Below are 14,512 nucleotides of genomic sequence, written 5' to 3' on the forward strand. Positions count from 1 at the left end.
CTGTTGAGTCTCAGCTATTTGTGCCTTGCAGTTGTTTTGAGGGTAGACATTGAAAGTAGGAGTTGAGATTGGTTTTTGCGACGTTGTGTTCTAGGTGTATTTCTGCTGGTATTTCTTTGTTTTGGATATTGGGATCTATTCTGTTTTCCCCCTACCTTAGTGTTTTTTCGCCCCCAGTTACAAATTATATGTTTGTGTATAGCGCGTTGCTATGTAAAAAACAGTAAATTAAGAAAAAGGCCTGGGGGGGGGGCGTAAATATATAAGCCCACTAAACGGGGGGGGGGGGGGGGCAGAATAAATCCGGTTATTGATTCAAAATAGCTCTTTGAGTCTGACATCTGCGTTCTCTGAAGATTTTTGATTCCTGGATATGTTGATCAAGCAGTAAGGTAAGTTTTGTTTGAGTTTTATAGATTTTAGAATCCAAACAATTTTTGGGTTTCCTTCCTGCTTGTTTCTGTAAGGTACGGAATACGCTTTTCAAAATCTTATTCAGACTGCAGGTCTACAAAGCTCTCGCAGCTATTTTCTGGCAATCTGCCACCTACATTAAAAATCCTTATTGTCAACAAGGATTTATTTTTGTGACTGGGCCGTCTTTACACTGTCTGGAGGGGAACAGCTTGGAGTGCAGCATCCGGCTAAGTGCTACTCATCATCCCTTATGTTCCGACCTACATCCATCGTTGCCGGATGGTGTACACGGTCCTTTTTATATTTTTTAAAAAAGAGAGAAGACAGATATATAGCAAAATGAGATAAGAAAAAAATTGTCAACAAATGTGAAATATTCAATTTTGAATTTTTTCAAGGTCGCCATGGAGTCTTTGCCAGCCCTGCCACTGCATCAGCTAGAGCTCAAAACTCCGTTAGATGTACCTCAGTTCTCCAAGCTAGCTGAAGTAAAGCTCTTAACGTTTTAATTGCGATTTGCTTTTAAATATGAAGTTTTTCAAATTGTAAATATTCCAGTGCTTGCAAACTGGAGATGTGAACCACGATGAAGCTGTTAACAAGGCTAGTGAAGAACTTGCCAACCTCCGAAAGGTAAGTGTTATTTTTTGTAAAATTTCAGTATTCTGATGCTTATTTTGATGCCTGGCGTCAGTTTCATTTTACTCTGTTGGTTAAAATTTATACTCCAACAAAGCATGAACTGAGCAATCACAACACAAAACATCCTCAAATTTCGTTGTTTTGACAGCATTATACCATTTATTGGTTTCATTTTATTTAATCGGAATAACTGGAGGCTTGAATTTTCATCAGATCGCAAGTATTCTTTTCAGGAAATTATTAATCCAAGTATGGACACCCAAGGCATAGAGAGGCTTCATAAATATTTTGGACAGCTACATTTGATCAGTCTTCGTGTTGAAATGGACCAGAAAGGCCAGCCAGCGTTTATTAAATTTAAATGGTATGTAATGCTTCAGTTTGATAAGTCAATCTTTAAAAATATTAATACGGAAACAGAATCCTACTTTTCCGAGTATCCGACCTCATGCATCTTGCTATGTAACATACAATTTTATTCTTATGTTGGATTACACAGTAGCCCTGCAAAATCAAATACTTACTTTTCATTATTTTTGAGCTTACAGCCTATTGCAGAATTTGACGATTAAAAATGCGTAACATGCCGTTTTAAAGTTATTAATAGCCGCCGTCAGCCTCTCAACGGCTATTATTTAGGCTCTCTCCTTTTTTTTAAATTCGCTTTACCTTTTGATTTTGTTTTTCGTTTTACAATAGTCACGATTTTCAGGTTTGACTTCTGACTTACTTCAACTGAATGGATATTAATTTTTTTTCACGCATTCAAGTACGCATTGTGGTGAAGGCTGTCAAAGTCAAATGATCAATTTCAAAAGAAGGGATAAAGCGATGAAATCCGGTCGTCAAGTCATTAAGAATTAGGTTATCAAAATTCATTAGAGTTTCTGCTAGCTGACATTGGTTTTTGGCTTATTGGCTCTCAGTTGGGAAGCTGAAGTAATTATAGTTTTAGAATCCAACTGAAAATGAACGCCAAATAAAAGCAATTTTTGACACTGAAATAAAAAAAGAAAAAAATTCGGTCAATTTATCTCCTTTTTTTTTGTTTTTCAATTCCAATGTGCATCAGGCGCGTCAACGGCGAATATTTTCCGGCAATGTGCCGGCTATGTTTTATTTACTCAATGAAAATTGTAGGTCAAGACTTGTCATGCTACGTTTTTCGTTTCGTCTTTTTTCATCTTACATTTGCTCACACAGCAAAGCTGAAAAAAATCAAATTTTCTGAGTGCTTTCTAACGCGTTCTAATGTGTTTCTAATGCATTCTCACTAACAGCATTGCAGGTGACGTCATTTCTCACTCTCTAGCAAATATTTTGGTTAAAGTTCCCCATTAAAAAGGCTTCTGCTGAATGAATTTTAATAATCTTTTTTAATTTATCGCGGAATGTTATTTTACATTGCCTTTTGAGCAGCCTCATTAAATTGAATGTAGAAAACTGAGGTTGATGATCCAGACAGACATGCAAGATGTTAACAAAGAGGATGAATATCGAAGCTTTCGAAAGATTGTTAGAAAGGATTACTAGAGATAGCAGAAAGACATCAGCTATTTCAAATGCCGAGATTGGAAATGAGGAAAATTTTTTCCGTCAAAGCCCTGAAAGAGTTGAATGAGATACTGGAAGAAGTCAGCGGAAGCAGCAGTGTGGACATTTTCATGAAAATATAGCAAAATGGATTAGTGAAAATTTTTAATGTCATTTTGATGGGGAAATGACCCCACGACGAAAGAGCTGATCAATAAAGGTGGACGCCTAATTTTCAGATTCCTTGAACTTAAGGATCATGAAGCGTTCTAGACTAGTTAATTTTTTGTTCTCAGTAGCCACACAGCGATAGCTGGGGCTATTATTGGCCTTCTCTTGGTTTTTTGTCGCCAAGATTTTTGTTACGACTATATGACGTCACAACTACTTCAAATCTGCTTTTTGTTCATTCGTTCATGCAATTTTATTTGAAGTGCGTCGTGACGTCATTTTTCGCTCGTAGTGGAGCGAGTATTTTGTTCTTTCGCGTGATTTAATTGTTGGTCACACGTGACTTACCTCGCTCTCAAAAATGACTTCCTCACTTTGAATCTGTCTTTTATATAAGGTCAAGTGAATGTTTGTCTCTCTAAATGAAGGTTATTTGAGAGAAGCTAATAGAGGCAGCAATAACTTGTTTTTTTTGAGACTGGAGATCTATGAAGTTAATGCGGCTATTTTCTGGCAATCTGCCAGCTATGTTTGGATGAATTTTCACACACGTTAATTTTTTGAAATTTAGACGTTGCTTTTGAGGAAAAGAAACAAAATTGAACCCCGTTGCCACAAGAGGCTGTTCCCTTATGCCTTTTCATTTATATTATCGTGGTGACTTATTGAGAATACTGAAACAGACAACCACAGGACGTGAGAATAGGACCGAAGAAAAGTAAGTTGCAAAAATAAATGAAAATTTTATCCAATAATATCTACCCCGCTGTATCGCTTGGTATGGATTGTTTATGTATTATTTTAAAGATGAGGCGAATGGGAAAGCACATGAGTTAAACCTGTAGAAATTGGTAAGTAAATATATTGAATTAACTGCATGTATTGCCGTTTCTGGATTTTTAATCATCAATTATGATTTTATAAAGAGAGTTCAAATTTGTATCTGATAATCAAATTAATTTGATGTGAGAACGATTATTGTTAGTATCTATTACTTCACTATTAGTCACCATCAGCTGCTCAAAACGCTTTTGGTCTGCGGTCTTGTTTTTAATATAAAAAGGAATATTGAAAGAATATCTTTTGATCAATCATTTTTTCGGAGTAAAGCTGATCAGGAAATGCCGCGTGTGCTAAAATTTGTAGCTCACTAAATATGAAGAGGGGAACAAAGAAATAGTGGTTATTTTTTTTGTTTACCGTTTTCTCTCGAGAGCGATAGGCGTGAAAACAATTTTTTGAGCGTTTGAATTCTTTTGTTCATATTCGGTTTTTTTGGTTCCAACTAATTTCTTGTCGCTTAGCACGTTTTTAGATCACAGTAATATTGTTCAGGTTGTTTTGATAGCAGACTGAAATTTTTGGCAATTCAATCGAGTTATACGCTAACGCGGAATTTTTTTGGGTTATTTTAGGGTGTTTTAGGGATATTTGTTTCGTTTTTCTTTTTTGCTTTCGAATAGGAACCTTTTCTTTGTAGCCGTTTTTGATACTATTCAATGACAATATTTATAATGCGGAGCAATTTTTGTTGTGAAAAAATGAAAAATTACTTTTTTCAAATAGCAATTTAGTTTTCAATTGCCTTCAAAAGTTGAGTAGTCTCAATTTCATGTGTCAGTGTTTTGTTTTACGTGTTTTGTGTAAAAGTAATTGAAATTTGCTCATTTTTGCCTTTATATTAATTATTGGCGAACTTTGCAGTGTCATCTGAATTGAGATTTATTTCTCCATTTGTTTGCAGAAATTTTGCGGGCTATGTTTACTAAAAAAAATTGGCTCCCGTTTGTTCAATTTTTTTGTTTTAAACTTCATAACTTTCACAATTGATAGCCGTCTTACCACCAACTGTTTCAATTGAATGGACTTTACATTTTGTTCTTTGACTACGTTAACAGATGAAAGTAAGAGGTGGAGTAGACCGATAACGGCCTTTCATTAAGTCAGTGAATAAGGGTATAATTTATATTCGTCATGACAAATGATAGTTAGATTAGGTGGCACGTCTCGCAGCCTTCTGTCTAAAAACTTAACTCAACAAAACTAAATTAGAACACAGGTTTAAAAAAGCTGTCCGTCTGTATCCTCTTATTTTTCTGCTTCATCGACAATGGACGTCAATAGGATTCTGCTTCTTCTGATTACTTGAGACAGTGTTGTTTTTCCTCGAAAATTGACGATTAAGAAGCTGTAACATCCATAACGTTCTAATGAATCTAGTATATTCCTGAAAAACGTGATTAATTGCTGTCAAACGAAGTAAACGGGTGTAATTATGGAAAACGGGTGTCTTATGCAATTTTTTGCTTGACAATTTTCGTTCTATTCTTTTGATTTATTTTCTCGAGTGACTTTTCCACACTTCACGTCTTAATTTTGGCGTGATCTATGTTGCTGTTATTCAGAAATTAAATAGGCTGGTAAAACAAGCGATTGTAAGATGAATACCATAGGGCCTGATGGCCTATTAGTTAATGCTTGAGTCTAACTTGCTGGAGGTTCGAATCCCTTCGTAGTTGGAATTTTTTTGCATCCAAAGAAAATATGATCTAAGTTATAGCCCCTATTAATAGAGAAATTTGCCGACTTTATTTTGGAACTGTCGGACAGAGAAATTTAAAACGAGTCTCTCGAGATGCCTGTGAGTGTCTTCTGCTCTTTTTGGTTGGTGTAATTACTTGATGGTTATTTATGGCTGAGCAGTCTTTGAGATCGGCCTTCAATATCAAAATTGTTTGAAATTATTTTTTGGCTCTGCTGAAAACCGCTTTTATACCATAGCCGATCGTAGAGCACTGTGCCGAACCAACATTCCCACTAAATTATGATGTTGACCTGATGTACTGAAAAAACTCGACTTTTTATATTTTGGGCATATATTTTGCGTTTATTTAGGAATGACACAAACTATTTCGGGAAAATAAGTGGCTCAATCAACGTGGAAAAATTCTTCCTGCTCTTCAATATTGGTTGGTAGCTATTTTTGAGTTATTATATGCATCTTGTTTTTCACATAATTTTTTAAATGTTTGTTTTAGCTGCAATTCACTCACACTTAGCCAACGAAGCGCTCAAAAAGGGAACAGACGAGGTGAGAATTTTTTCGCGCGTGAATTGATTTTTGCTTGATCTAAGTCTCTCTCTTTTAACATTTGAAGTAGCTGAACACAAGGGTGGTTTCAGTTTACGATTGAAATGCAATTGAATATCGCGCTAAACCTTGCATCATTTTTACTGTTCAGGTTTTACTAGTGGCCTATATAGGCTCGAATTACATAATTTGAAGCCAATTAAGCATTTTGTCCTGCTACTACCACAGCTGAAGCAGTCTAAAATTTAATTGAGCCCCTCCAGTGGTTCGAGAGCAGATTGCATGTCTTTTGATTTCTCTTAACAAAGGTAATATCGGGTCTCAATTTATCTTTTTCTCTATTGCTTAAATTTTTTGAGAAACGTGTTCATTTTGGTGACTGTACTCCCAGAATTTTTGTGAAAAATTAGTTGTAAGTATCAATGTTTCCATTAATTTAGGGGCGAAAAAGTTTTTCATTCTTTATTGTATGATTCAGTTCTACAGATTTTCACTGTTTGCTTTCGACACTTATTGCTATGAGCCGAAAATATGTGAAATAACAGAGCAACAAAATAACGCCAATAATGTAATATGTGAACTGTCAATAATGTGATACTGTGACAAAACGAGAGAAAAAAGCGTGAGAAACGAGCCAATACATAAAAATAAAAAAAATGAATTTTATTAGTATCAAAGCCAGAAAACCGTAACTGGACGCTCAAAACCGCGTTCGCACATAAAGTTCCCACCCCGCTCATCCACATCAAATGAGGAACAGATAGAAAACCCCAAAAATTCAAGTAATTTTAAAAAAAAATGTGTATGATTCAAACATTTTTTAAAGCCAAAACTACCATAATCTTTCGAGTAAAGAAACTAAATATATTAATTGGGCTTAATAAGACAGTTGATTAAAACTTTCAACAGTGGGCTTTGATGTTCTTTAATTAACATAAAATGCTCGAATGTTTTATTTAAAAAAAGACCGACTGATCACAATCCGAATTATTTTTCGATTGTAACAGTCCAAGATTGGACCAAAACCAGCCCCGCCATTGCTGTTCGTCCTTTTACAACACTCAGTAGTTTCGAATGCTTTAGTTCTGAATAATTTGTTAGTTAAAAGATCAAAACTAAATGCTGCGTTTTAAAGTTTTTTGAAAAGTTAGCAAAAACGGCCAAATTTTGATTCTAGACTACTCTCAATGGAAATGGAAATAAAACTAATTCCCTTGGTAGTTTACAAAGATTTTGGTTGTTGTTTTTGGGGTGTGTACTTTCGGCAAATTTAAACAAGGTAGACTAAACTCTTGTTTCGGACAAGTTTTGCTGAAAAAAGCTGAATTTTGAAAAATAAAAATTTCAATAAAAAATTGCCAAAATTTCAGCCGGAAAAATTCAATCAAAATAGTCAACAATACTTTTTTGTTTCTAAAAATAAAATCAACAGTGCTATTGTTAACAATTTTTTATAATTTTTTAGCAAAAATGACGAAAGTTTAAGACTAAATTCCGGAAAATGTGAATAAAAACAACAGAAATCCGTCTATTATTCACAAAACTTTAAACCTCAATAACTCCTCGTGAAATTCGAAATTCAAAAAAATCTTTTTAATTCCGTTTTCTACTCTGGAGGGGCTTTTTAATGATACCACTCACAAGTCTCTACGATGAATATATCGGTCGGTCAAAATTGTCTGAACAAAAAAACCCAATTGAGTATATAGTTCCTCGCCCCCTCAAGAGGGGTCGGAATAAAAAGGTTCATCTGAGTTCAGTTTTCTTGGGAAATATCACATTGAAGGTATTTTGTTCACAATAAATGTTTATAAAACAATAAAAGGGTGCAGACATGTTTTGTTTCTCTCCACTGTTTTTAAGTATTTCACCTACTTTGTCTTAGCGCGTAGAAATCAGAGAAAAGTCTAGCTCATGTCGTAATTCGTGCACTATTTTTGAGTAGAAACTTCTTAAATTCACCTTTAAATTTTTATTTAATTGAGATGAAAAGTGTTTGAAATTTTTGTCTCGCTCGTTTTTGCTATTTTTTGTCCCTTCGACATTTTGGCATATTTTTTAGTTGTAATATTTTTTGCCATGTTGAAGCGTGTAACACCGGAAATGCCCAATAAAACTGAAACCAATTTGTTAATTTGTTTTATAAGCTGAGCGTAGCTATATAGCGGTGTTCCTGCTTTTCTTACGACTCGAAGAGGACTAATGGTCATCTCGGTTTTTCAATCGGTGATTCGTATTTTCCGAGTCTTTTAAAAAGAAGTCAAATGCCGCGCGTCAAGAGAAGTTCTTACTTCAATATGCTGAACAGTGGTTCCGTTAGTGACCCACCTAAGCCACTATTCAGCAGATGGACGTAAAAACTTCTTTTCACGCGCAGCATTTGACCTCTTAGATTTTCTAATATAGGTGATAGATTTTCATTTTGAGTTCTCTTTGTCAACGAAAATTTTTGGTCATTTTTTCCCCATTTTTCGTTTCTTTAAATGTTTTACCTATTTTTTTCACATTTTTTTCTAATAGCTTCTTTTTTCACTAATTAATCTAGGTGATAGATTTTCTAAAAATATAGGTGATAGATTTTCATTTTGAGTTCTCTTTGTCAACGAAAATTTTTGGTCATTTTTTCCCCATTTTTCGTTTCTTTAAATGTTTTACCTATTTTTTTCACATTTTTTTCTAATAGCTTCTTTTTTCACTAATTAATCTAGGTGATAGATTTTCTAAAAATGTAGGTGATAGATTTTCATTTTGAGTTCTCTTTGTCAACGAAAATTTTTGGTCATTTTTTCCCCATTTTGCGTTTCTTTAAATGTTTTACCTATTTTTTTCACATTTTTTCTAATAGCTTCTTTTTTCACTAATTAATCTAGAGGTTTTATAAATCTAATAATGTATACATGGCTACTATTACTGAAGCAAATTATATAAAGTTGTAGTTTCTATCAGTTTTTCGTTGTTTACCTATTTGTTATTGTTGAGTAGTGTTTTTGTGACTGGCATTGGTTTTTTCTTTGATTGAGCAGTAGAATGTTTTTTAGGTTTCCCAGAATACCAGAATATCTGTTGCTAGGTAGTATTTAAACTTTTTCGGTTAAACAATTCGGTTTCAATTTTTTTTATTTTTCCTGTCTTTTTTGGTTTCTTCTGTTTACACCAATTCTCTTGCTTTTTTATTAGATTGCAGTCATTTCTTGAATGCTGCTGACTATCTGTTTTGCCAATAGTTGTTTCAGAGTCGCAAATTGTGAAAATGTAATCTGATAGTTTTCCAGATTTAAACTTGGCTTTTCTCAAGTTTTTTCCTCATGTTTCAAAATGATTAGTGAATTTATTATTAGAATCATTTTTTAGTGTGTCGTTGGCCGGGGCTTGAGTGAATGTCTACGTCGAGTCGGTTCTGGAATCTTCCGGCTTTACACAGCAAAGCTGAAAGTCAAATTTTCTGAAGGACTTTTCTGTAACGGCATCTGCGGGCGTGATGTCTTTTCTCGCTTCGATACGCGACTTTGCTTTTGTGTGATCTAAAGCACCTTTTCCGTTATATCCGCGTGTTTCGTTTGGTTTGCAACCCCCAAAAAGTTGAACTTTGCTGTTCATGAAAATTGTGCTTCGTATTTGTCAACTTGTCACCTACTTCTACAACGTAAAGGAATTTGGAAAATAAATTGCTGACAAAATCTTTTTTCGTTTCAATATCCTTACAAAGGCTGAAATCTACTTTTACTGCTGGATTCGTCATAATTTAGAGCCAAAAGAATTTAAAATTGAATTTGTTCGGCGTTTTCATGTCTCGTTCACAAGAACCAGCTGAGGAGACAAAAAGTCGAATTCATTGACTCAGTTGTTCATGCCTCTTCTTTGTGAGTTTCTTCGTCTTTTATTTTTGCTCTTTGACGTGATCTAGTGTATCTTTAGAGGTAAATAAATCAGTACTTTTATTTTTTTTAGGATTTGAAGAAAAGCTGCAAACATCTTCAGTGTGCTTCTGGCGTGTTCATGTGGATTAAACAAAACATGGCAGATGTAAACAAAGTTGACAAAACGATTGTTCAGGATGAAACTGTCGATTTCCACTACCAAGTTCTACTGGTCCATGCTCAAGAACAGCTGTTGTACAAAGCTATAAAAGACAAGCGGAAAAACAATTTACTGGCAAAGCTATGTCAACATGTAAGTTATCTGTGAACAATCTAATTGAATTTCTTAGTTAAGCGTCTCTTTAAACAATCTTTGTTAATCCAGAAAATCACTTCAAATCCTTAACAAAAAATCCTTAATTGGGAAACATTTTGAACCTGCAACCCATACAATTGGGTTTCCAATGCCAGCAGATGTTTTTCAGTACAACTGTTACCTTTTTAAAATTTGTTCGCTTTTCTTTATGAGCCAGTGATCGCTTTAGAGGGGCAGCAGTGAAGTTTCGAAATTACAGAACATGTTTATGTTGACAAAATTATAATACAAAGTGTTCAGCTCCATTTTATATGTTCTGCGTGTTAGTCTGAGCAATGGGTTTTTTAAGCTCTTAATTGAATTTCTTCTATTTAAAATCTCGTTTGTTGAACCCAGCAATCTTTGATGATAAAGGTATGTTTGTATTTTAGGTGTTTGAATCATATCAGATAATGTTTGACGATATTCAACAAGAAGATATCGGAGACTTCGGACTGAAAAAGCATCCGGTGAGATCTTTTATAATGCGTCTTGCCTTTGAAATAAAAGATTTTCCATGTCATTACGAGCCAGCAATCCTATCAATTAAAGTAGACCATTTGGTCCATTTTACCTTTAATTCCACAAAACGTATCTTAATACATTTAAAAAGGGCCTTGCAGTGTGCGATAGGGCGACAAGGGAACAATCACGGTCTTGGTGCTTTGTTGCCTGTTAGGGGGTCTACGCAGATGCAACTACTGTGAAAATGGACCAGTACTGGATTCGAACCAGCATCTCTTACTTGCAAGCCTGGTGTGCTACCCATTTACACCAACTGGTCTTAAGCTCTCGAACTTGGGCATCTCTTATAACCCGTTCTCACGGTCTTTCTTGTTCCTCAAGGCTTCATTTCTCTAGCCAAGTATACGTTGAACAAGTACAGCTTCTTGTCAAGCTATGTCAAGCTTATCTTATGCACAATTTACATTAGGTTGTTCTCTCTCAACCTTCTAACATTGCCAAATTCTACAAATTAAGGGAATATTAGTTGAACGTAAAGGCGTTGCCTCGGTAACGGTTTCCTTGCAACTGATCAAACGGTATTACTAATTAGCAATTAATTTAACTATATGGATATAACTATATTCAATTATATGGAAAATAAGCTGCTTCTAAATCAAAAATGTAGGAAAAAAGTTTCAGGCAGACGGGCAGCTGAATTGGTCGATCAGAACACCTGTCGAATAATAGTGCTTCAATTCATTAATGTTCCATTTAATTTTGGCTTTATTTTTTAGGACTGGTACGAATTCACATATTGTCGAATGTCTTTCTACGCTTGTTTGACGTGGCTTTTAAATGGACTGAATTATGACGAGCAATCGGAGTACGGCAATGCACTTTACTGTTACGAGAAGGCAGTTGTGTTTGCTGACGGATTCCCGCGAACGTCAAAGAGTAAAGTCACTGAAACTTCTACTGCCACCGACCACCTGAAGAATTTTGCCAAACAGAAGTAAGTTCAAAAAAAATTAGCTACAAAACAAATGAGGTTTAATAGAAATTTTAGATATTTTCGTTGTGTTCTGTTAAATAGCCGCGTCCTCATTTCCAGGCGGCTATTATAGCGCTCCTATTTTTTTTTACAATTCAAAGAATTTGAATTGTATTGGTGCGCTGTGTTTTTACGACTCGAAGAGGAGTATTGGAGAGTTCCTTGTTTACGACTCGAAGAGGAGTATTGGAGAAGTCCTTTTTTTTACTAACCGAAGAAGAGTATTGGAGAAGTCCTTTTTACGACTCGAAGAGGAGTATTGGAGAAGTCCTTTTTACAAATCAAAGAATTTGAATTGTATTGGGGCGCTGTCTCTTTTTTAAGATCTGTTCACACATTTTCATGATTTTTGAAGTCAAATTGGAGTGGTGATTTTGGTCACGCCGAAACAGGAAGTGGTGCGAAAAAGCGAGTGATTTTGCGGCGTGATTTTTTTTCGCTCTAATTTTAAAGTAGATTGAGAAAACGGTGTCTGAACAAAAATTCGCTTTCTCGCTAGTGGTTTTTTGTTCACATGCGTCAATTTCACTTTGGTTTTTACTTTTTTTTCGATTTTTGCAAAGGAACTTTATTTGCAAAGGAACTTTATTCGGCTTTATGTTTCCTTGTACTATAAAAAAAACTCAAATTAAAAAATATTTAAGTTTTTATAGTTTTTAATAGCCGCCCTCATCTTCTCAGCCGGCTATTATAGCGCTCCTATTTTTTTTCGTCGAATAAAAAATGTTTCACTTTACCTCATTTTGCCGCCTTTTCAACATTTTGCGTGAAATCTTTTTGACTTCTCTAGGCTAGTTTCTCTCTTCTCTCATTCTGCTAAAAGTGATTTTGAACATCAGTTGCTCAGCAAAGCAATTCAAAATGAACAGTCAGTATAAAAAATTGAAGTCAGAAATAGAAACGGGATAAACCCATAAAGCCCAATTTTAGATGCCCGCTATTTGAACGTCGGTCCTATAAGTATTAGTTACCTCTCTCTAATGCTTATTGTTATTGATAGTAGCCCCTGTAGCCTCTCTCTAAGAAACAGAAGTATGTTCAACTACGAAATGCCATCAAAATAAATCGGACTTAAAAAAATGTTTTTGTACGAAAATCTTTTTTTTTCAATATCTTCTGTTATTTCAATCCCAGTCATGCTTATTGGAATCAACGGCGGCTATTTTCCAGCAATCTGCCGGGTATGTTTTTTGTTCAATTTGTTTTTGAATGCCGTTTCTATTCTTTCTTAATTTTTTATGGCATTTGTGGAGGTTCAGGGTTCACAGTAGTTGTTCAGTTGTTTAGTCACAAAGATGGGCAATTTTCTCCTTCGGGTCGTTTCCGGAATTCTTCCGGCTATGTTTTTAATCAATTTTATTGGAGCGATTTTTGAAGCGGGAAATGAAACGCGTGAAAAAATTTTGAGTGATTTTGGTGCTGAACAAAAGTGAAGAGCGGAGCGAAAAGAGTGGCTTTGTTCATTCCGCTGTTTTTGAGAGAGCGAGAAATTGATGTGTAAAAAAATTTTCTCTAAGCGAGCGAAATTTTTGTTCACGTGCGGCTTTTAAAAGCAGTTTTTTTTGCAACTTTTGATGGTTATGAGGTTTGATTATGATATTATTTTAGTTATAGGCTTTTTTCAATAGGAATTGAAGATTTCAAATAGTTAATTTGAGTTTAGTGCTAATTTGGAGGTTTTAGATCAGTTTTGCTGATTTTTAGACGAAATTTAAAGATTTTTTTGCCTGTTTTTTTTTTAATTTAATGCTTTGAGTGGGATTTGAATAGAAGCTTGTTACTTACAGCGTATTCAGATATCAATTGGCTAATTTTTCCTGGTATATGTCATTTTTTTTCTTAGGAAAATTGACAGAAAAATTGAGAAATTTTAAACATTTTCTCTTAATTTTTTTGCAGTTTTTCTTTTTTAAATCTTAGACAAATTTCTTAGCCTATTATGACTTGCCCATTTTTTGCAAGTTTTTCATTGCTCTAGTTGCAATGAAATTTAAATCGACTTTATGTTTTCTTGCACTATTAAAAAGTCGTTAAGTTTTTCTAGTTTTTTTTTTCAGTTTGCTTTAAGTTTTTGAATGCCGTTTTTATTCTTCCTCAATTTTGTGGCATTTGTGGAGGTTCAGCGTTCACAATAGTTGTTTTAGTTGTTTAGTCATAAGTATGGGCAATTTTCTCATTCGAGTAGTTTCCGGAATTCTTCCTGCTATGTTTTTTAAGATGTGTTTACACATTTTTCAATGACTGATATTTCAGAACGGGATAAACAGGTATAGCCCAGCGGCCATTTAGTTTCATTGGTTTTAGTAGTCTTTCAATTGCCTATAGTGGTGCAGCTGCTGGGATGGCCTTAATTTAAGGTTAAAAGGTCATTTTTAAGAGTTTTTGGGCTCAAAATGGTGCAATTTTTTATGTTTTTTGTGATTTTTTGTTTAGATTAGTCTTAGATTGAAGTTTTTAAAAGTTGATGAAGGCCTTTTGCGAGACAAAATTGCTTGTTGTGGCCTTTTAATGAGCTAATGAACTTTTAATGTTTTGGTACTACAAACACAAACACGCAAAATGATACTATTAATGAACTTTTAATGTTTTGGTACTACAAACACAAACACGCAAAATGATACTATTTTTTGCCTTTTTTTCAGGTTTTTTGAAAATGTTTCATTTTTTGAGATTTTTTAGCCCTAGGTGTCAAGAAACATCCTCTAGGTTTTGATCAAGGGTTTGATGTTAGTTTATTGCAAAGTTTCTAGTGTTAATGGAATGGTTTTCATGTTTTTGCCATCATGAATTTTAGCATTTTTTGACAAAACTTGCAAGTATTTTCCTATTTTTTTGACATTTATGGTAATTTTTCAAGTTGTTGAGTCCCAGGGGCCAGAAAACCTCATCAGGGGTTGGATAATAAGTTACCGAAAAATTTTTGTTTGCCATGGAACAGGTTCAACTTT

The 14,512-nt window shown here is 34.5% G+C and overlaps 1 protein-coding gene across 1 annotated transcript in view; it reads left to right on the forward strand.

Moving 5' to 3' along the window:
* The first annotated feature begins 492 nt into the window (after positions 1–492).
* The window catches only part of LOC142350824 (uncharacterized), a 64,913-nt gene continuing 50,893 nt past the window's right edge, over positions 493–14,512 (forward strand). Inside the window, exons 1-8 of the mRNA XM_075402785.1 lie at positions 493–905; positions 976–1,050; positions 1,293–1,423; positions 5,659–5,732; positions 5,802–5,854; positions 9,803–10,024; positions 10,459–10,536; positions 11,308–11,525. Coding sequence (XP_075258900.1) covers positions 822–905; positions 976–1,050; positions 1,293–1,423; positions 5,659–5,732; positions 5,802–5,854; positions 9,803–10,024; positions 10,459–10,536; positions 11,308–11,525 — 935 coding nt within the window. The 5' untranslated portion in view covers positions 493–821. The remainder of the gene's footprint in view (positions 906–975; positions 1,051–1,292; positions 1,424–5,658; positions 5,733–5,801; positions 5,855–9,802; positions 10,025–10,458; positions 10,537–11,307; positions 11,526–14,512) is intronic.

The sequence above is a fragment of the Convolutriloba macropyga genome, chromosome 12 (genome assembly GCF_964194025.1).
Source record: "Convolutriloba macropyga chromosome 12, txConMacr16.3, whole genome shotgun sequence".
Classification (NCBI taxonomy): domain Eukaryota; kingdom Metazoa; phylum Xenacoelomorpha; order Acoela; family Convolutidae; genus Convolutriloba; species Convolutriloba macropyga.